The following is a 23295-nucleotide window of genomic DNA, read 5'->3' as shown; positions in this document are numbered from 1 at the left end:
CCTGACCAAGAGGGGCTGCATTACAAGTGGAAGGGAAGGGGGACCTACCTTGATTTTTTTCAGGTTTCTTCTCATTTTTGTAAAATTGATTCCAAGGTACAATTTGCTGCAGGGATCCTCCCAGTAGTAGTTGTGTCCATTACTCTCACCTCCATTGTGATTACCTATGCACGTGCCTATGTATGTGCATGTCAGTCTTTTGTTTTTCCTTCCAATTTTTTTTGGAGGAAGAGAAATCACCCCAATACTCCCACATCACCTCAAGGGGAACAGGGGAGATCCGGTCACACCCTAAACCCCCAAAAAGGCAACGACTTTTGAGTGCATGGCACAAATAAATAAATCTTTAATTTCAATAAATATACAGTCTCCATCATACCAGACAATATGTTCTGAAAAATGTACAGATGCATTCGAAAGAGTAAACAGTTCTACTCTCTACTCTCTAACTAGGCTACCTCCTTAATTTAGGGGCTATGGGAGTGGGGAATGACTTTGATTCACACACAAACACAGAATGACCACAAGAGTCTGTTGGGGAAAGAGATTGAGCCCAGTGGAGGGTTTGGGAATATTTTGATCCATGGCATCAGTCCTGGGTGACTGTCTTCGATGGTTTTCTCTGGATCATTCTATGAGTCCACTCCAAAGGATTATTTTGCTATGTCATATTCCACATACTTTACATATAGATGTGTGAATATTAGATGGGAGGGGCTTGGTTGTTTGACAATTCAGTCATGGGGGAAGACCATGAGGTCTAGGTCCCAGCACACCATCTTCCACACAAGAGGACTCCGGTGCACACACACATTCACACACGTGTGCTTTGAGACAAGAACATAAGCGTACGTACCGACAAGAGTTGCAGGGTAATAAGCTAACACAAGGACAGATCTGTTAAGTCAGAAATTATTTTACCACATTATATATATTGGAAATTTTTTTTCCCCAAACAATCTAATCTACTCATCACATTCACCAAGAGAATACATAGATACTTATACCTCTGGGAAAGAGAAATTGAGTGTGCACATGCTGTCAAGCCTACAGTGACCCTTTGGAAAGGTTCCCAGGAATCTCCCCACGCTCTGACCCAACACCAAGCAAACCAGTCAGGTGGAGGCTGGGCAGCCTTTCTTCTTGCTAATGCAAAAGTGCCCTTGGCATTGAAGTGGTGGGGCAAAGGGCAGAGGGGTGGCAACGTTAGTGAGTCCCAGAGAAGAAACGACGAGCGCCGTTCACATCGTCTGGAAATGGGACACAGGAATGTCTTGTCAGGCTCCTTATCAAAGGCGGTTGTTTTTGTTTCCGTAGTCATTGTGTCCGTGACTCTCAACTCCATGGTGATTATGTATGCGTGTGTATACTCAAATGTATAGTATGTGTGTGTGTATATGTCAGCCTTTTATTTTTCCTCTAAATTTTTTTTTGGAGGGGAAAATAAATCACCCAGGAACTCTCACGTCACCTCGAGAGAGGCAGGGGAGACCCGGTCACACTCAGCTCGGGACCGGAGGCTATGCCACTGCTCCACGGCTGTCCGGTGGGTGTTCAGCATCCGCCGCCAGTGGTTGGATTCGGAGGATCCAGTGGAGTACTGGCCAATGACAATCCGCCCGATGAAGTCATTGCTGCTCTTCATGTTATGGCCATACACTGGGGAGAAAGAATGGGAGAAGGGAGGGATATGAAGGTTGTGAGGAAGAGGGAGAAGAAGAGAGTGGTGGGGAGGAAGGGAAAAGTTTGGTAGGATAAGAATAAGATATCAGTGAGAAGACTATAATTCCCTTAAGTTAGGAACTATCTCCTCCTTCCTTAATTAAATTTTTTAAAAAGTTTTTATTTTGAATATTTTCCCTTAGTTACATATTTCATGTTCTTTCCCTCTCCCCACATCCTCCTAACCCCCCTTAGCCGACACACAATTCCACTGGGTTTTACATGTATCATTGATCAAGACCTAATTCCATATTATTGATAATTAGACTAGAGTTAGCATTTAGTGTATACATCCCCAATAATATCCCCATCAGCCCATGTGTTCAAGCAGTTGTTTTTCTTCTGTATTCTTAATTAAATTTTTAAGATGATAATTTGGTGGGTGGTTTGGGAGCCAGACTAGGAGAAAACAGTTCCTAGGCTCAAATCTAGCTTCAGATGCTTCCTAGCTGTGTGACCCTAGGCAAGTCACTTAACCTCCATTGCCTAGCCATCACCTTTCTTCTGCATTAGAACCAATATACAGAATTGATTCTAAGATGGAAGGTAAGGACTTTTAAAAAATGATAATTGGATATCAATTCTACATTTTAAAAATAAAATCTACAGAGGCTGATACACTGTGGTACAATCGAACATAACGGACTTCTCTACTAGCAGCAATGCAATGATCCAGAGCAAGGCTGAGGGACTTATGAGAAAGAAAACTAACCACATTCAGAGGAACAACTGAGGGAGGAGAAACATGGAAGGAAAACAACAACTTGAACACATGGGCTGATGGGAATATTATTGGGGATGTATTCACTAAACAATAACTCTAGTCCAACTATCAATAATATGGAATTAGGTCTTGATCAATGAAACATGTAAAACCCAGTGGAATTGTGCATCAGCTAAGGGGGGTTAGGGGGTTGTGGGGAGAGGGAAAGAACATGAAACGTGTAACTAAGGGAAAATATTCAAAATAAAAATAAATAAAATAAAATCTGAGGGTTCTTAGCCTGGGGTCAGCTAATTAAAAAAACATTTTTGATAACCATATTTCAATATAATTGGAAGTTACAACCTTATGTGTTGTGTTTTATGCATTTTAAGATATTATTCTGAGAAGGGGTCCACCAAACTATCAAAGGGGTCTATAATACAAAAATGTTTCTCCAACCTAATCTATATCATTGATGGTCTATAAAGGTTTCTGTTGTTCCACATCATTTATTTAGTTGGACGCTGAGCTTCTTGAAGGTAAGGTCCCTGATCTCTTTAACTCAAGCTGACAATGTGTGAGGTGCGGCAATTGCCTAATAATTCATTTTTGACCATGATAAATCACAAAATCATAGAATTTCAGACCTTGGAGGAAACTGCTTGGTGCAGGGGAATGAGAATTGGCTTTGGAGTCAAAACTCAGTTCAAAATCAAGGTCAGACACTTAGGTGACCTTGGACAATGCTCTTACTCTCTCTGGGTCCCCATTGCTTCATCTATACAATTAGAGGGTCAGACAGGATGACTTCCAAGATCTCCTTCAGCTTTCACCCTATGAGCTTATAACTTCAGTGACCAGAGAGTTCAACTCATACCCAATGAGTCATACCTGAGAAGCAGTCATCCAACATGTGTGCAAAGACTTCCGATGAGGATTAATACACCGCCTCTCGAGGCAATCCCTCCTCTTTTGGATAGTTCTAATTTTGAGCAAGTTTTCCATTGGAGCACAGATTTAGAAATGGAAGGAACTTTTTTTTTAGAGATTATCAATTCTCATCCCCCCCATTTGACAGATGAGGAAACTGAGGCACAAAGGTATTAAGTGATCTGCCCAGAGTTAAGTAAATATCTGAAGTAAGATTTAAACTGACTCCAAGCTCAGTAACTCTTCTTGTTGCTCAGTTGTTTCAGTCACATCTGACTCTTTGTGAACCCCATTTGGGGTTTTCTTGGCAGAGATACTGGAGTGATTTGCCATTTCCTTTTCCAGTGCATTTTACGGGTGAGGAATCTGAGGCAAACAGGGTGAAATGACTTGGCCAGGGTCATATAGCTAGTAAGAGTCACATTTGAACTCATGAAGATGAATCTTCTGGCACTCTATCCATTTTGTCACTTACCTGCCCAGTACTCCATTAAGCCTAAATCTGCTTTTTTGCAAATTTGCTTCCACCCACTGCTCTTGTCTCTAACATCTGGGTCCAAACAGAACAAGTTTATGCCCAAAGATGGCAATAATAATAGTAATTGCTAACATTTCTATAGCACTGATTTTTGTTTTACAATTATTATTTGACCTTCACAATAACCCTGGGAGGAACTTGCTATTATTAGTCCCATTTTACAGATGATGAAACTGAGGCAAACAGGTTAAAATGACTTGTTCAAGGTCATACAGCTAGTATGTGTGAGTTGAGTGTCTGAAGCTGAATTCGAACTCAGGTCTCTCTGACTCCAGGGCCAATGTTCTAACCACCATGCCACTTACTGCCCCAATGATAAGAATTTTTCACATGTGTGTATTTCAGCATTGTACCTATCCTTCAATAAGCCAATCAATAAGCATTTCTTAAGCCCTTATTAAATGCCAGGCACTCGCACTCTTTGTGGTGGCAAAAAATTGGAAAATGAGAGAATGTCCCTCGATTGGGGAATGGCTGAACAAATTGTGGTATCTGTTGGTGATGGAATACTACTGCGCTCAAAGGAATAAAGAACTGGAGGAATTCCATGTGAACTGGGATGACCTCCAGGAATTGATGCAGAGTGAAAGGAGCAGAGCCAGGAGTACATTGTACCCAGAGACAGATACCCTGTGGCACAATCCAGCATAATGGACTTCTCTACTAGCAACAATGCAAGGCTGAGGGACTTATGAGAAAGAAAACTAGCCACATTCAGAGGAAGAACTGTGGGAGGAGAAACACAGAAGAAAAACAACTGCCTGAACACATGGGCTGATGGGGATATTATTGGGAATGTAGACACTAAATGATAACTCTAGTCCAACTATCAATAATATAGAATTAGATCTTGATCAATGATACATGTAAAACCCAGTGGAATTATGTGTCAACTAAAAGGGGTTAGGGGGTGTGGGGAGAGGGAAAGAACATGAAATATGTAACTATGGGAAAATATTCAAAATTTTAAAAAAACTGCAAAACACTACCAAAAAAATTAAATGCCAGGCACTGATAAAAGAAAGAAAGGCAAAAACAGACTTTGCCCTCTATTCTGAGGGAATATTTAATTTTAAATCATATTTATAAATAATTAATTATATCTATTTATACAATAAATTTATAATATAGAAAATTAAAATTTTAATTTATTTTAAATTTATTATATAATACCATTATATTCAATAATTTAATAACTCAATTATTTGTTGTTATATAATTTAATGTTTAATAATTTTGATGATAACTTAATAAATAAACTATAATTAAAGCAAACATTTAAATAAATAAATCTATTCAAGATACACACAGAGTAGACAGAAGGTAATCTCAGAGGGGAAGACATCACCTGATTAATGGATCCAGACTGAACACAAGAACAGAGAAGCTTCTGTTCTGTTTTATCCACAGCTGACCCTCCCATTGGGAGGATGCTACTCTCTTTAACATATTGTGTAGGGGGATGGGGAGAGGGAGAGATGGAGAAGGAAGGACCATTAACATCTATTTAATAGAAGTAATGGGTTTCCTGTTAGGAGCTGCTACCATTTCTCCAACCCTTTGCAGGGGAGGCCAGCACAAAACATTTTCTCAGGAAGATTTTCACTGTTAATACCCACACACATTTAATTTTCGTCTTGAAAGCCTAATGAGATCATTAGCTTGATTTATCCTTGGAGTCAAGTTAGTCCATTCTCTATCTGTACTGTGGCATTCCTCATGATCTGCTACTCTCATGGGCGCCCAGACTGTCTGGGTTATTAATGAGGGGCCATTGAATGTGATGTATCACGGATTTACCCAGCATGAGCCAGGCAAGTGCCGGATTGATCCCGGGAGGAATTCTGATGATCAAATAAACCCGTCAAAATATGCAGAAGAAAAAAAAAACCCAACTCAGAGCTCAGACGGTAATGAAGCCCTGTCTTCCCCCACGAGATCTATATCAAGTCTATGAAATTATAAAAACGGGGAAATGAAAATAACTAAAATCCAAACCCACTTCCACCCCCACCAAGAGGTTTCTAAAATAATCAAAATAAACAAACAAAAATAAAGATCTGCAGCAAATCCCACAAAAATCATTAGCATGTTTTTGGTCTGATAATTGCTGTTAGAGCTGTGAGCTAAGATTATTGATAGATGTGACTGGCTTAGACTGCTAATCTCCTAGAGAACACAAGATCACAGGAGCCTGGATTTAGAGGTGGAAGGGACAGACCTTACGGGTCATCAAGTCCAATCTCCTTCATTTATAGATGAGGAAACTGAGACCCTGGCTGATAAATGCCATGCCCAAGGTCAAATAGCTAGTAAGTGGCTTGAGGTGATATTTGAACCCAGGTCTTCCTGAGTACAAGTCAAGGGTACTCACCATTAAATTACAATATGCTGATTTAAGGTCTTCAGAAAATGTGAGTAGGCTTTATTTTTTAAGAAAATCTACTGTACAAAAATCCAAATTTACCCAATAGATTTTTTTTTGGCAAGGAAGAAGGGATAGGGAAGAGGAAGAAGTTTAGAGGATGAGGGAAGAGATAGGATTTCATTAATATTAGGAATCCCCCCTCTCCTCCATATCAGAAATAGAAATTGAACAAGCCATCCATGAACTCCCCAAGAAAAAATTCCCATGGCCAGGTGGATTCACAAGTGAATTCTATCAAATATTTAAAGATCAAATAATCCCAATACTATACAAATTATTTGGCAAAATGAGCAAAGAAGGAATCTTACCAAATTCTTTTTATGACACAAATATGGTCCTGTTACCCAAGCCAGGAAGACCAAAAACAGAGAAAGAAAACTACAGACCAATCTCCTTAATGAACATAGATGCAAAAAAATCTTAACTAAAACACTAGCAAAGAGACTCCAGCAAGTGATCAAAAGGCTTATTCACTATGGCCAGGTGGGATTTATACCAGGAATGTAAAGATGGTTTAATATTAGGAAAACCATCCACATAATTTACCATATCAACAAGCAAATCACACGATTATCTCAATAGATGCAGAAAAAGCCTTTGACAAAAGACAACACCCATTCCTATTGAAAACATTAGAAAGTATAAGAATAGATGGGTCAGTCCTTAAAATAATAAACAGTATATATTTAAAAACATCAGCAAGTATCATTTGCAATGAAGATAAGTTAGATGCCTTCCCAATAAGATCAGGAGTGAAGCAAGGATGCCCATTATCACCTCTATTGTTTAGTATTGTATAGAAATGCTAGCTTTAGCAATTAGAGAAGAAAAAGAAATTTAAGGAATTAAAGTAGGCAATGAGGAAACTAAACCATCACTCTTTGTGGATGATATGATGGTGTACTTAAAGAATCCTAGAAAATTAACTAAAAAGTTAGAAATAATTAAAACTTTAGTAAAGTTGCAGGATACAAAATAAACCCACATAAATCATCAGTATTTCTATATATTTCCAACAAAACTGAGCACCAAAAGTTAGAAAGAGAAACTCCATTTAAAATCACTCTAGCTGAGGGCAGCTGGGTGGCTGAGTGGCTTGAGAGCCAGGCCTAGAGATGGGAGGTCCTGGATTCAAATCTGGCCTCAGACACTTCCTGGCAGTGTGATCCTGGGCAAGTCACTTGACCCCCATTGCCTAGCCCTTATCATTCTTCTGCCTTGGAACTAATACACAGTATTGATTCCAAGATGGAAGGTAAGGGTTTTAAAAAAAAAAAAATCACTCTAATCAATACAAAATACTTGGGAATCTATTAGCCAAGGAAATATAAGAATAATAAGAACACAATTACCAAACACTTTTCACACAAATAAAATTAGATCTAAATAATTGGAAAAAAACAGTAATTGCTCATAGGTAGGCTGAGCTAATATAATAAAAATGGCAATCTTACCTAAATTAATTTACTTATTCAGTACCATACCTATCCAACTACCAAAAAAAAAACTATTTTATAGAACTAGAAAAAATAATAACAAAATTTTATCTGGAAGAACAAAAGGTCAAGAATCAAGGGAACAAAGGAAGAAAAATGTGAAGGATGATGGCCTAGCAGTACCAGATCTTAAAATGTACTATGAAGCAGTAGTCATCAAAACAATATGGTACTGGCAAAGAGGCAGAAGGGTGGATGAATGGAATAGACTTGGGCTAAATGACCTCAACAAGATAGTGTTTGATAAACCCAAAGATCCCAGCTTTTGGGACAAGGACTCACTGGGAAAAACTGCTGGGAAAATTAGAAAACAGCATGGCAAAAATTAGGCATAGATCAATATCTCACATCCTATATTGAGAGGAGGTGAAAATGGATATATAATTTAAACATAAAGAGTGGTATTATAAGTAAATTAGGGGAACATGGAAAAGTTTACCTGTCAGATCTATGGAGAAGGGAAGAACTTATGACCAAAGAGATAGAGAGCATTACACAATGTAAAATAAGTGCTTTTGATTATATTAAATTTAAAAAGGTTTTGTACAAACAAAACTAATGCAACCAAGACTAGAAGGGAAACAACAAACTGGGGGGGGGGAAGGGAGGAGGGGATTTAAAACAAATTTTTCTGATAAAGGTCTCATTCCTCAAATATATAAAGAACTAAGTAAAATTTATAAGAATCCAAGTCATTCATTCCCCAACTGGTAAATGGTCAGATTTTCAGATAAAGGCATTTTCCAGGCAATTTTCAGATAAAGGAATTAAAGCTATGAAAAAAAATTCTAACTCCTTCTTGATTGGAGAAATGCAAATTAAAACAGCTCTGAGATGCCACCTCATACCTATCAGATCAGCCAATATGGCAGTAAAGGAAAATGATAAATGTTGGAGGGGATGTGGCAAAATTGGGACACTAATGCATTGCTGGTGGAGTTGTGAACTGATCCAACTATTCTGGAGGGCAATTTTGAATTATACCCAAAGGGCTATAAAACTGTGCATACCCTTTGATCTGGCAATGCCACTACTGGGTCTGTATCCAAAGAGATTTAAAAAGAGGAAAGGAGCTACTTGTACAAAAATATTTATAGCTCCTCTTTTTATGGTGGCAAAAAAATTGGAAAACAAGGAGGTGTCCATCAATTGGGAAATGGCTGAACAGATTGTGGTATCTGTTGGTGATGGAATACTATTGTGCTATAAGGAATAATGAACAGGATAATTTCTTTAAGAACTGAAAAGACTTATATGAACTGATGCAGAGTGAAATAAGCAAGACCAGGAGACCATTATACACAGTAACAGCAATATCGTGGAATGATCAAAAGTGATAGACTTTGGTACTAACAGCAATACAATGATCCAGGATAATTCTGAGGGACTTATGACAAAGAAGACTATCTACCTACAGAGAAAGAAATGTTGGAGTAGAAATGCAGGTGAAAACATATGATTTATCACTTGTTTATTTTGGGGTTTTGGTTCTATAAGATTATTCACTTACAAAAATGAATAATACAGAAATATGTTTTGCATGATAATACATGTATAACCAAGATTGAATTGCTGGTCAGCTCCAGGAAGGGGGAGGGAAAAACAGGAGACAATATGTATCATATAACTGTGGAAAACATATAAAACTTACTAAAATTAAATTTAAAAAATTTTTAGGAATTCCCAGTGAGGATATTCCCTCTACTAGTGCAGATGGGCACCAAGGCACTATAAGGGCACTTGACTTGGGCTATGTGTTAGTGGCAGAACTTGAAAACAAATCTTTCTGACTGTAGAATCAGCTCTCCAACCACAATCCTGGGAGATAATGAATGAGATATACTGAGAGAATAACTGAGATAACTCAACAAGGGAGATAATGTTTATTGCAAACAAAACCAATTCTGTTTTATTATTCAAGTTGTATAAATAAATGTCTCCTTTATTACATCTGTAAAAAAAAAAATAAGGGATTTGACTCGATGACCTCTAAAATCCTTCTTGGTTTTAGATCTATAATCCTCCAATAGAAAGTAATTTCATTTAAAAAAATTCTTTTTTTCATAGAAGTTTTTTGCTGACAAATCTATCACAAAGGAGCATCTAGGTAGCAGAGTGGATAGAATGCCAGCCCTGGAGTCAGAAAGACCAAGGTTCAAATCTGGTCTCAGACACTTTGTGACTTTGGGCAAGTCGTTTAACCCCATTTGCCTAGCCTTTACCCTTTTGTCTTAAGAGTTGTTACTAAAACAGAAGGCAAGGTTTTGTTTTTTGTTTTTGTTTGTTTTTTTTTAAATCAAGGGATTTGGCTCAGTTGCTTCAAAGGTTTTCCTGGTTCTAGATCTATAAACTTCCATTAGAAAATTATTCTATTCATAAAAATTGTACTTTCACAGAGTTTTGATTCCAAGACAGAAGGTAAAGGTTTAAAAAAAAAAAAGCAGGGGAAAAGTCTCTACCTGACAAAGAACCCATTACAGCCAGAGATATTATCTGTGCATATTATCTCCCTCCAAAGAAAGTATGCTCCTTGAGGGAAAGCAACTGTTTCATTTTTGTCTTAATGTCACATAAAAGGCACTGGATAAATGCTTAATATTACCTTCCATCTTAGAATTGATACTAAGTATCAGTCCCAAAACAGAAAAAGTGGTAAGGGCCAGGAAATTGGGTTAAATGACTTGCACAGGGACACTGATTAGGAAGTGTCTGAGGACAGTTTTGAACCCAAGACTTCCTGTCTCCAAGCTTGAATACCTACTGTGCTCTCTAGCTGTCCCATGCTGATTGGCTTTTTTTCAAAGGAAAGGAAGTTAGTAATATATTTTAGAAACATTTCCATAAAAATGTTAAGATTTTATGTTTTTATGCTTGAAGAGGATGACATCAGTTACATAGAAAGTTAAGATGAATGGAATAACCCATTAAAATAAAGTTTCTTGAACAAAAGGCCTATTTTAATTTCTATATCCTGTAGTACCATGGGTACTTGGTAGTTGCTCATTGAATCTAACTGAATTTCTATAACAGTCAGTTAAATGAGGAATAATTATTAAATATCTATGAAGTATGAATGAAAAATTGTTTTTTAATAGAAATATAAACAGAAATGATTTCATTTAGTCACCTCAGTGATTTCCCATCATCCTAAAGGCTACCTCCTCAGAGTGTAACATCCCTCATAGTCCACCTGGATGTGATTCCATGAGTCTTTCTCATTCCTTATTCTTGCTTTGGATAAAAGGACAAAAATGCTGATGGAAGTTGCACAAGTTGAGTTGGGATGGATGGGATGCAATCTGCATTGTTGGAGGGAATACAAACAGTGATGAGATTGATGGTCTTCTGATGCCGGTGATGTCTTTAGCAAATGTCATACAAACCACCAATAGTGTTTAAGAAAAAAAAAAAAAAGAATGATTTTTGGTCCTTAACCAAGTGGCCACTTAGGAATCATCTATCAGCTCGTATATCTGTTTCTATGGTGCTCATCACCATGGCATTTTAGAGCTCAGACAAACATTCTTGGCAAAACAAATGCAAACACACACACACAAAAATGTTTCACTGGATTCTTGGCCCTAGAAACCAACATTTGAGAGGATGGTGACATAATTTTTCTAATCACAGATTCCATATTCTATGTGCAAGAGTCAGAAGAAAGTTGAGGTTTTCACAGATTTGTGTGTGTTTTAAGCCTGTTCTTGAATGCAAGAACTGAATTGCTTTTGGTTGCTAATTGACAATTATGGAAGAGAACTTAGAAGACTTGGTATGTAGGAGTGATAAACTTTCCAAATAAGAATAAGGTCTTTGCAGACCTCAGCAGATTGTACTAGTTACATGTCTCTTATGTTTCATTCACTGTGTGATATTCTACCCTTGGATATGGTTTCAAATTTCCACTCACTAAATCAGCTCCTTTTCTAAACCTTATCCAGCAGTGGGAATAAGTTTTAAAGATACAATAGAGGATAACTGGCCATAATCTAACTATATACTCTCTCTTCTTCTTCTCTTAAAATAAAATTTTGTTATTTCTTCGTTTATATGAAAAAAATTTTAACTTTTGTTTATTTTTTAAGTATGAGTCAAATTCTCATTTTCCCTTCCTCCCCTCTCCTCTCCCTGAGATGGCAAGCAATCTGATATAAATTTGACATGTGTAATAATGTAAAACATCTTTCCATATTAGTCATTTTGTGAAAAAGAACTCAAACAAACAGAACTGAAGAAATAAAGTGAAATATAGTATATCTTGGTCTGCATTCAGACTCCATCAGTTCTTTCTCTGGAGATGGATGGTGTTTTTCATCATGAGAATCCTTCAGGATTGTCTTGGATCACTGTATTGCTAAGAATAGCTAAGTCATTCATAAATGTTTATCGTCTAATATTGCTATTGCAGTGTGGAACATTCTCCCAGTTCTGATCACGTCTCTTTGCATCAGTTCATGTAGGTCTCTCTAGGTTTTTCTTAAATCATCCTTTGTATCATTTCTTATAACACAGTGATTTCTCTTCTAAAATGCTATATTGGGCTAGCATTGATCTTCCTCTAGTTCAGACCAAATGTTACATAAGAGTAAATGCCGTATCAGAAATAAAATGAAAGCAAGAGTGTGTGTGCATGTACACTTTGCTTCCTTCAACTGGCAGTTAATGGTAATTTGCAGCAGAAATACAAGTCAGACTCAGCAGTATCACTACTAGGTCTATACCCCAAAGAAATCAAAGTAAAGAAAGAAGGGGATTATAGGTACAAAATCATTTATAGCGATTCTTTTTCTAGTGGCAAAGAATTGGAAACTGAGGGGATACTCATTGATTACAGAATGGCTGAACAAGTTATGTTATATGAATATGATGGAATACTATAATGCTGTAAGAAATGATGAATAGGATGGTTTCAGAAAAACTTGGGAAGACTTATGTGAACTGATGCAAATTGAAAAGAGCAGAACCAGAAGAATGATGTTTACAATAATTGCAATGTTGTAAAGATAATCAACTTTGAATAACAGTAATTCTGATCAAAACAATGACCAACCACAGTTCCAAAGGACTCATGATGAAAAATGTTTTTCACTTCCAAAAAGAGGGCTGATGGACTCCAAAGTGCAGATTGAAGCATGTTTTCTTTGCTTTCTTTTTTTGGGGGGGAGAGGAGGAATGTGATTGATGCAGAGTTTTATTTTGCATGACTATACATAATTGTAGTAAGTAGGGAAGGGGGAAAGGGAAGGAGAGAATTGGTAGCAGAAAATAAATAAAATTTAATTTAAAAAAGAAATACATGTCAAAATAGATGTGCTCACAGATGGCCCAAGAGATCATTTTAGGGAGCCTGAACCCCAACTTCCTACATAGAAGAGTGGACATTTTGAATATCTCAGGCAATGGGGTACTGGAATCAGTCTTTGAGCCAGAGAAGCTTTAGGAGTTGCTTCATTCGTAACTTCAAGTTCAAGAATTGCAGGATTAGAATTTCTATAGGAAGGGGGGTTGTCTGTGTGTGGACAGAGAGTGAGAGAGACACAAAGAAAGACAGAGATACAGAATCTTGATTCGTTGTGCTCACTGGATTCACTGAAGCCATTCAAAGAGAGAAGAGGATTGTTAGCATCATTCCTGAATAACATCCTACTTGAAGAACAAATCCAGTGAGTTACTGGGATAATGAAAGTCCACTGATCTAGGTGTTCAGCTGTCCTCAGAGGAAGTTTACCTTCCAGGAGAAGTCAGAACCACAGGGAGGCACCATGAGGCTTGGGGAGCCTGCCCAGGATTGGGTAGGAAAGGACTCACATTGTAAGTCAAATGTCTGCCCCAGTAACAGTACCTGATTTAAGTTCTTCCAAAGGGGCTTCTATAGAGGCTATTTGAGTGCTTTTTCTATTTTTGTATCTGTTCAGGAGGCTGCTATGAGGCCTTTCCTATCTTCTGAATTTTATGTAGGGTGACATAAAAATGTTCTATACCTGATTGGCAGGTAAATTTGAGTGTTTGTATGGGAGCTTGGGAAATCTTGTATTTACTTTCAGGAAAAATGAGAAAGAAACTATCCCATGGAATGTGTTTTCCTGGAGTAATGCCAGGTAGAGGCAACAAGCCCCCATAATAGATCTTTAAGGATCAGTTCCCTAGGAACCCAGAGTCCCTTAGGGGTACTGGAATACCTATCTCAGACCCAGAATTTCAACAAATAGCCTGGACTTTGGGGTTAGAAGGAACCTTAAGAGAGCTTCCCTAAGCACAAGGCTGACCATGTCACTCCCCTCTTTGAGAATCTTCCATGGTTCCCTATTCTTTCTGGGATAAAATGCAAACTTCTCAGCTTGGCATCAAAAGACCTTCACCATCTGGTTCCACTTCCTTCCCACGCTCTACATTCTAGCCAGACTAATCTAATTGCTGCTCCCCCAATGCAGTTTCTTATTTCCTTCTTCTTCACTGGCTGCCTTGCCAGGAATACATTCCTTCCTCACCTCTACAGCCTGGTCTCCTTAGCATCCTTCAATGCTCAGCTCAGGTATGCTCTCCTATGGTAAATCTTTCCTGACTCCCACCCCCAGGTGTTAGTCATCTCTCTTCTTCCTTCTCAAATTGTCTTGTGTATACTTGAACTTGTTGACATGTTGTAATGCTTTCATACAATGGGAGCTTCTAGAAGAAAGTCTGTTTTGCATGAAGTTGGGAAGACCAGAGTTAAAATCTGATCTCAAACACTTGCTTGCTCTGTGACCATTGGCAAGTCACTTAACCTCTGCCTCAGTTTCCTCAGTTGTAAAGTGAGTATAATATTAGAGTTGCTAGGTGGCACAATGGATAGAATGCTGATTTTGAAGTTGGGAAGCCCGGAGGTTAAATCTAACTTCAGATACTTACTAGCTCTGTGACTCTGGGCAAATCAATCTCTGGCTCAGTTTCTTCGCTTGTAAAATGAATATAATATTTAGGCTGCTAGGTAGCACAGTGGATAGAATACTGGAGTTAGAGTCAGGAAGATCTGAGTTCAAATCCAGCCTCAGACACTTCCTAACTCTGTGACCATGAGCAATCTCTTAACTTCTGCCTAAGAACCATCAACTGTAAAGTGGTTATAATGCGGACCTTTACTTCACAAGGTTGTTGCGAGGAACAGCTAAGATAATGTTTGAAAAGAACTTAGCACAGTGCTTGGCAAAATGCAGGGACTTAATAAATGCTTGTCTCCTTCTTAATCTTAGGACAGGATAAGAGAACTCCAATATATTACAGACGATGTGAAAGATTCCTTTTCCTAATGAGTGTGGCCTTTTCTCTCTGAAACCTAAGAGCTTCTTCAGCTTTTCTTTTCTTTTTAAATACATTTAGATTAAATACTTGACTCAACTGGCATTCTTTTTGAACTTTTTCAGGCCTGTCCTGAGAATGCACAGCAGAAATTTCTTTTGTTGCTCTCATGCTATTTTATTTATCTTTACCATTCCAAAAATCTGGCAATTATAGTTAGTTTACAAGATGGAGGTGATTCACTGAATCATGAGATACTCCATTGTTCATTACCACAGTGCCTGGCACATAGTAGGCATTTAATAAATGCTCCTTCCCTTTCATTGTTCTCTTACTTAATTCAAAACAGACATCTTCACTATCCTATATCTAGCAGAGAATTCAGCTAGATTCTCTCCTTTAAAACTTTTGCTTAGATTCTTTGTGGTGGCAAAAAATTGGAAAATGAAGGGATGTCCTTTGATTGGGGGAATGGCTGAACAAATTTTGGTATCTGTTGATGATGGAATACTACTGTGCTCAAAAGATTAATGAACTAGAGGAATTCCATGTGAATTGGAATGACCTACAGGAACTGATGCAGAGTGAACAGAGCAGAACCAGGAGAACATTGTACACAGAGACTGACACACTGTGGTACAATAGAATGTAATGGACTTCTCTACTAGCAGCAATGCAATGATAAAGAATAATTCTGAGGGACTTGTGAGAAAGAACGCTGTCCACATCCAGAGGAATAACTGTGAGAGCAGAAACACAGAAGAAAAACAACTGCTTGATTACATGGGTGAATGGGGATATGATTGGGGATGTAGACTCTAAACGATTACCCTTGTGCAAATATCAATAATATGGAAATAGATCTTGATCAGTGACACATGTAAAACCCAGTGGAATTGCTCATTGGCTATGGGAGGGAGGTGGGAGGAGGGCAGGGAAAGAATATGAATCATGTAACCATGGAAATTTTTTCATAATTAATCAACAAAATAAATTTTAAAAAATGAAACTTTTGCTTAGGAATCAGCTAGGTGGCTCAGTGAATTGAGAGCCAGGCCTAGAGACAGTAGGTCCTGGGTTCAAATCTGGCCTCAGACACTTCCTAGCTATGTGACTCTGGACAAGTCACTTAACCCCCATTGCCTAGCCCTTACTGACCTTCTGCCTTAGCATCAATATTTAGGAAGGTAAGATTAAAAAAAAAAACCCAACTTTTTCTTATCAGTGAAGGCAAACTGATGTCCAGTGAATTTTAATTATTCTACACTTGTCCATTATAGCTAAAAAAAAAAAACTGAAGAAAAAATAGTGTAGAAGAAGTAGCTGGGCAAAATACTGGGTAAAGGTTTTTAAGAGTTTGGATAACTAGACAATAAAGTATAAATTTTTTGCTTTTTGTTGTTTAGTCATTTCAGTCATATCCAACTCTTCCTGACCCCATTTGGGGTTTTCTTGGCAAAGAAGCTGGAGTAGTTTGCCATTTCCTTCTCCAGCTCATTTTTATATAGCTGAGGAAACTGAGGCAAAACAGGGTTAAGTGACTTGCCCAGAATCTCACAGATAGTAAGTAACAGAGGTCAGATTTGAACTTAGGAAGAAGATGAGTCTCAACTCAGAAGCTGAGGCTGGGTGCTTTATCCAACTGTGCTTAGCTGCTTAGCAAACCAAAAAAAGCTGTGGAGGGGTAAAAATATTGCCCACGTGATAAATACGCATTCAAGTGGGGATTTAATGATATACATTATTCCTTCCTTCATAAATTCCAGAGTTCAGCCAAACTTTCCTTCCTGCCATTTCTCGCACACAACATTCCATCTCTTGCCTGGACGCCCCTGCACAAATGATCTTCTTATCAGAAATGCACCTCCTCTCTCCCCACCTGTCTCCCAGAATCCCTAGCTCCAAAGGCTCAAGCTCAAGTGCCACCTGTTCCATGGGTCCTGTCCTGATTCCCCTCAGTGGCCAGGGTCTTCTTCACCCTGAAATTCCTTTGTGTTTGGGCTGTGTATATTTTGTATTTATTTACTTGTATGAATGAATCAATGAGAAAACATTGATTCAACACTTACTACTGGCAAAGTGCTGTGCTAAGCACTAAGAATACAATCAAGAGAATTCTTTTTCTCAAGAAGTTTCTGTCCCAATAAGGGGGAGCCAAATAGTCAAAATAATCAAATCCAAATTGGAAGCAAGTCACTTGGAAAGTCACTAAAATTCCAGAGGGTTCCAGAGGAAACAAGCTGCCTACCTGGCAATGAACTAAGAATGCAGATCAAGTAATACACACACGTACATTAAATATCTATACATACATATCCATATTTAGGTATACAACTAAGGCAGGAATTTGTTTTGTTGGACTATACATATTTGTAGGGGGAGGAAGATGGTGTTCCAGATCTGAACTCAGGAAAACTCATCTTCCTGAATTCAAATCTGGCCTCAGACACTTCCTAGCTGTGTGACCCTGGGCAAGTCACTTGACCCCCATTGCCTCTCCCCTACCACTCTTTTGCCTTGGAACCAATATTTAGTATTAATTCTAAGACAGAAAGTACAGGTTAATTTTTTTTTAAACCCTTACCTTCTGTCTTCGAGTCAATACTGTGTATTGGCACCAGGCAGAAGAGTGGTAAGGGTAGGCAATGGGGGTCAAGTGACTTGCCCAGGGTCACACAGCTGGGAAGAGTCTGAGGCCAGATTTGAACCTCCCGTCTCTAGGCCTGGCTCTCAATTCACTGAGCTACCCAGCTGCCCCCCAGGTTAATTTTTTTAAAGGAACTCTTCTTCTGATCTTCAGTAGCTATGACTGCTGAAGAGGCAGGGGCTGCAGCAACTGCAGAGGAAGCTCATAGGTGGCACCTCCACAAGTCTGGGCAATGCTTCACTTCCTGGTGCTTCTCTGCCAATGACAGTTGGTCAGAGGGAGGGTGCTGGCGGGACCCCTTCTCCATAACAGTCCCAGTTCCCTTCTAGGAGAGCCGCAAGGGCTGAACTGGAAATAGTGGTTAGGAAGACACTGTTCTGCCTTGAGTTTCTGGGCTCAGGGTCCTGAGCTGTTTCCATTGGGGCTTGAGGGGAAATGGTGGTCAAGGCGGTTTATCACCGCTGCTGCATAAACCTCCTGCCTCTTCCTTGGGGTGCCTTGCTGCTTCATCTAGTCTGGTTTGCCCACCCCTTTGGTAGAAGTTGTTCAGCAGTGGTTCCTTTCAGTGGTGAGGTCCTATATAGATGTTATCCCCCAATCTCCACAAAAAAATGGGTTTCGTGAGGGAAGATATTGTTTCCTTTTTGTCTCTGAATTCATAGCGTCTCACACTAGGCACTAGATGGATGGCATAGTGGATGGAGTACAGGGTATGGAGTCAGGAAGACCAGAATTCAAATCTGACCCCAGACATTTAATAGCCGTGTGACCTTAAGCAAGTCATTTAACCCTATTTGTCTCAGTTTCCTTATCTGTAAAATAAGCCGGAGAAATAGCAAACCAATCCGGTGTCTTTGACCCGAAAAACCCAAATGGAGTCATGAAGAGGTGGACACAATGGAAAACAACTCAACCTCAAGCACATAATACCTGATTTATAAGCACTTAATAAATGCTCAGTGAATGAATGAGTTACAGAGATGAACAAATGAACCACAATGCTTCTTCCTTTTCCGCAACCAAAGCAATATCAACTTTCCTAAAGGCTGAGCATGGGTTTGGCTGAATGCCCCCGAGCAAATCTGTCCAAGAAAGCAGCATCAGCCACCAGCACTTCTGGCATGTAGACAGGTCTAGAGAGGAAGTCATTCAGTCAGCACAACTCAGAAGCGATATTCAAACTGTCTGGCATTCCGCTTCACCATAGGGTGGACCTTTAGGTGGTCTGAATAATTACCTTTGCTGAACACCTGTAGCCTCCAGAGCCAGTCAAGAAAATACTTGATACCTTCTCTAGACTAAACAAGACACCAGAGGCCTTGGCTGGGATCTACTTCTTTGCTAACATGTTTTTTTTTGTTTTGTTTTGTTTTGTTTTTCACAAAAGAAAGAAAGTAATAGTAGGAGATGGCTAGATGGCTTGGTGGATTGAAAGTTAGCTTCTGGATTTAAATATGGCCTTAGACACATCCTAGCTGTGTGACCCTAGTCAAGTCACTTCTCCCCCAATGCCTAGCTCTTATCGCTCTTCTGACCTGGAACAATATAAACAATATACAGTATCAATTCTAAGATGGAAAGTGAGGTTTGTTTGTTTTTTTTTAACGAAAGTAATAGTAGTAATACCTTATCTTTTCATTTACTGTTTTTCTACTCAATATATCCTAAATGCTACGTTCCTAAATTAGGAAAGAATGGATTTTGTCACCAGAAAATACCTAGGTAAGGTACTGAGACTCACTTTTATTTTTATATATGTTATCTCATTTGATCTCCTCCAATAAATCTGAAGTGGAGGGGAATTGAGGAGTTTGGAACAGCAAGTGGTGACTTGTGGGAAATGAGTGCACCACACTAACTCCATCTTATGACTCTGGATCTAGCTCAGTTTTCTTTCCATTTAATTCTCTCCTGAGAAGAAACTTTATTGCCTTTTTGGAACCTAGTGATGCATGGCTGGGAAGCCTGACCCCCCCTCTTCCTGCCATGTAGAGATTCTTAACGAAGGACTTTGCTTATGCTGACCAGAAACCCAGTCAGATCTGAAGAAAGATGCAAGCAGTTTTCTCACAGTTATATATCTCAAGCAATATGTCTTATCTGAAAACTGGTCCCATGTTGGTCAATCAGCTCCTGTTTCCTTATTCCTTTGACTGAACACAGACACTTGGGAAGAGAGAAGGAGGACTTTTTCTGATTTCAGGGAATTGCACCTGTTTTGTTTCCCCCTCCCAAATCTTCCCTCCAATTAAAAATCAGATGAGGCCTTAGACACTTCCTAGCATTCTTTTAATGCATAAAGATCTACCTCCTCCTGTAGCTGAGGTCCATTGCCAACTGAGGAGATTTGGTCCTAATTTGTTATGCAGTTAGCATGCACTGCTTAATACAATCAATATGTTTGGAAGCGCAACCCTTTGTTTTCTCAGTTACTTCAGATTTTACCTGACACAATAGTGTTTAATAAATGTTTGTTGACTTAACTCCAGGAGAGGGGAGGGAAGAAGGGAGGGAGACAACATGAATCATATAACTTTGGAAAACTTATGTGTAAATCTGTCATTAAAAAATAAAATAAAGATAACATTTTAAAAAATGTTTGTTGACTGACTATACTGGGTGCCAAGGAGAGGAGCTCCAGGTAATTTTAATAACCCCACCCAGATAGCCCCAACATACCCTTGAGAGTAAAAACTAGGGACTCTTCTATAGGGGGTGCTGAAAGAAGGAAGGAAGGAAGGAAGGAAGGAAGGAAGGAAGGAAGGAAGGAAGGAAAGAAGAAAGGAAAGAAGACTGAGGAGCTATATTTCAGGATACTGTTAGTTACTACAAATAATGATAACTCATATTTGAACACTATTTCATCCTTTTCAGAACCTTTTCCCCATCAGACAGTGAACTCTGTTGTGAGGAAGATTAGGTAGATTAGGAAGATTCTTCCCTCAATTCCCCTCCACTTCAGATTTACTGGAGGAGATCAAATGAGATAACATATATAAAAGTGAGTCTCAGTACCTTACCTAGGTATTTTCTGGTGACAAAAATCCATTCTTTCCTAATTTAGGAACATAGCATTTAGGATATATTGAGTAGAAAAACAGTAAATGAAAAGATAAGGTATTACTACTATTACTTTCGTTAAACTTCTCTTCTTGGTGCTTCTCTGTTGGTCTTGTCCTCTTGCTGGAAAACCACCACCTCTCAGGATCCAAGGGAAATCAGGAAGCAGGGTGTCCGTTACTCTGAGATCTCCCAGGGCTAACAACAGTTTTTGTCCACCCCTAATGGAGTCCCTCTCAGGGCACAAGGCACTCCTTCCTGCTCCTTCATTCCATCTTGGAATTCTCCAGCCCCAGCCCTTCCTGCTAGATGAACCTTAATTCTTAATTAATTACTACCTAATCTTCCTCACAACAACTCCCACAGTGTGGACTGCCTTCCACCTTTCTATGTATTTCCAGTGCTTAGCACAGTACTTGGCTCATCATAGGTGCTTAATAAATGTTTGCTGATTGATCAGTTACTGTTTATTGATTGCTCACATGAGAGGAAGGTACCATGAATGCTATTTTCCTCCTTTGGCAAATAAGGAACCTAACAGAGTTGCAGTGAATTGCCCAGGATCACATAGCCCAGGCAACAGCAGAATATCGGTCAGTTGACAGACATTTATTAAGTACCTACTATATGCTAGGCCCCTGATGGCAAATTGATGACATGCATGTCAGCACTGACATATATAGCCATTTTTTATGACACGCGAAAAGTATGGGGCCACATGCCAAGGATGAAACATTTGCTGTAGTGTAGTGCAGACACTCTGTGCCGGAGGACTGTAGGCCAAAACAACTGTCACTAAGCAGGTAAATTAAATAATTAGCTTTTGGTTTATTAAATACAGTTATATATTACAATTATACATTTTTGTTATTTAAACTATAAATATTGCAAAATTATGGTTTTTTTCTCGAAGTGACATGCCACCCGAGTTATGCTCATTTTTTGGACGAATTTTGACACACCAAGCTCAAAAGGTAGCCCATCACTGTGCTAGGCATTATGCTAAATAATGAGGATACAAAGAAAAACAAAAGATGGTACCTAGCACATTTTTTTAAAACCTTTAGCTTCTAGATACCAAAAGGTGGCTCAGTGGATTGAGAGCTTGATCTAGAGATAGGACATCCTGGGTTCAAATATGGCCTTAGACACTTCCTAGCTATGTGGGATATATACAGTATTGATTCTAAGATGGAAGAAAAGGGTTTTTTTTTTGTTTTGTTTTCTTAAAAAAGAAAGAACAGATACTAAGTATTGATTCCAAGTAAAAAGAGGGATGAGGGCTAGGCAATGAGGGGTAAGTGACTATAGGAAGTATTGAGCCCATATCTGAACCCAGGGCTTTCCACCTCCAGGCCTGGTTCTCTACCCACTGAGCCACCTAGGAGCCCTTTCACCAGTACATTATACTGCATCAAACTTACAGGGAGAAGTCACTAAGCAGAATCGTCCCACCTAAACCTTCCTTTCCTTTAAATGTAAGCCACATTTGCCAGAGTAAAATGAAAACAAACAAAAAGTCCCAGAAACAACTCTAGAAAAGCTAATTTTCAAAACCTCCTAAGAGTGAGCAGAACTAGGAGCGCATCAGTCGTACACAGTAACAACACTAATATATGATGCTCCAACTGTGAATGACTAAACTATTATCAACAAAGCAAGAGTCCAGGACAATGCCAAGGAACGCACGACAGAAAAAGGCGATCCGTGCTAGAGAAGAGACCGACGAGAGTCCGAATGCAAACGGAAACATACCATTCTTCACTCTATTTTCTCCGGGAGTTTTTCTCTGGTGTAAGCAATTTGTGTCTTGTTCCACAAGGAGATGAACATGGAAATAGGTATTCCATGATAATATATGTACAACCTATATCATATCACCTGCCTTCTAGGAGAAGGAGTAAGGGGGAGAGAGAGAGCGAGAGAATGTGGGTTGCGAAACATCAGAAAACCAATATTAAAAAACTGTATTGACATGTAAAAAAAAAGTCTCCTAAAATCTTACCCAATGACCACTTCAAGGCCTTCTCAGCCCATTAAGCTCATGTGTTCCAGCTGTGTAGTCCAGACATCCTGAAAATCAGATTCTGCTTAGAGAGCAACATATTTTTGTTTGAACAAGTCTTTAATGGCAAAGCCATCTGGACAGTCAGCAGGAACTGTCGGGATTTTTTTTTTCTTTTTTCTTTCCATTCTTTTCCTCCTATTCCATTTCAAAGACAAAGAAGCCATCTCCTAACATACCCAATACAAAAGCCAGGGCGCAGGTGTTGAAATCATAGGAGTGATAAAACAAAGACATTTTAGAGGCAATTACAGCATCATGATGGGAGGCTAAATATAAGGAACCACGAATACAGCTGCCCTCAGCGGGCTGAGAAAAGCCAGCTCTGAAATGGGATTATGGTCGTTAACAGGATGATCTTTTATTCCTATTATCACTTAAAACACATTTGAGGAGCACCTTGGCTACGCTCACGGGTCATTGAAACG

The 23295-nt window shown here is 38.9% G+C and overlaps 1 protein-coding gene across 1 annotated transcript in view; it reads right to left on the bottom strand.

Moving 5' to 3' along the window:
* Positions 1 to 334: 334 nt before the first annotated feature.
* The window catches only part of SYT17 (synaptotagmin 17), an 88696-nt gene continuing 65735 nt past the window's right edge, over positions 335 to 23295 (bottom strand). Inside the window, exon 9 of the mRNA XM_044679071.1 lies at positions 335 to 1659. Within this exon, the coding sequence (XP_044535006.1) occupies positions 1463 to 1659 (197 nt within the window). The 3' untranslated portion in view covers positions 335 to 1462. The remainder of the gene's footprint in view (positions 1660 to 23295) is intronic.

Source organism: Gracilinanus agilis, chromosome 1 (assembly GCF_016433145.1).
Source record: "Gracilinanus agilis isolate LMUSP501 chromosome 1, AgileGrace, whole genome shotgun sequence".
Taxonomy (NCBI): domain Eukaryota; kingdom Metazoa; phylum Chordata; class Mammalia; order Didelphimorphia; family Didelphidae; genus Gracilinanus; species Gracilinanus agilis.
This window is presented reverse-complemented; position numbering and strand designations above follow the sequence as displayed.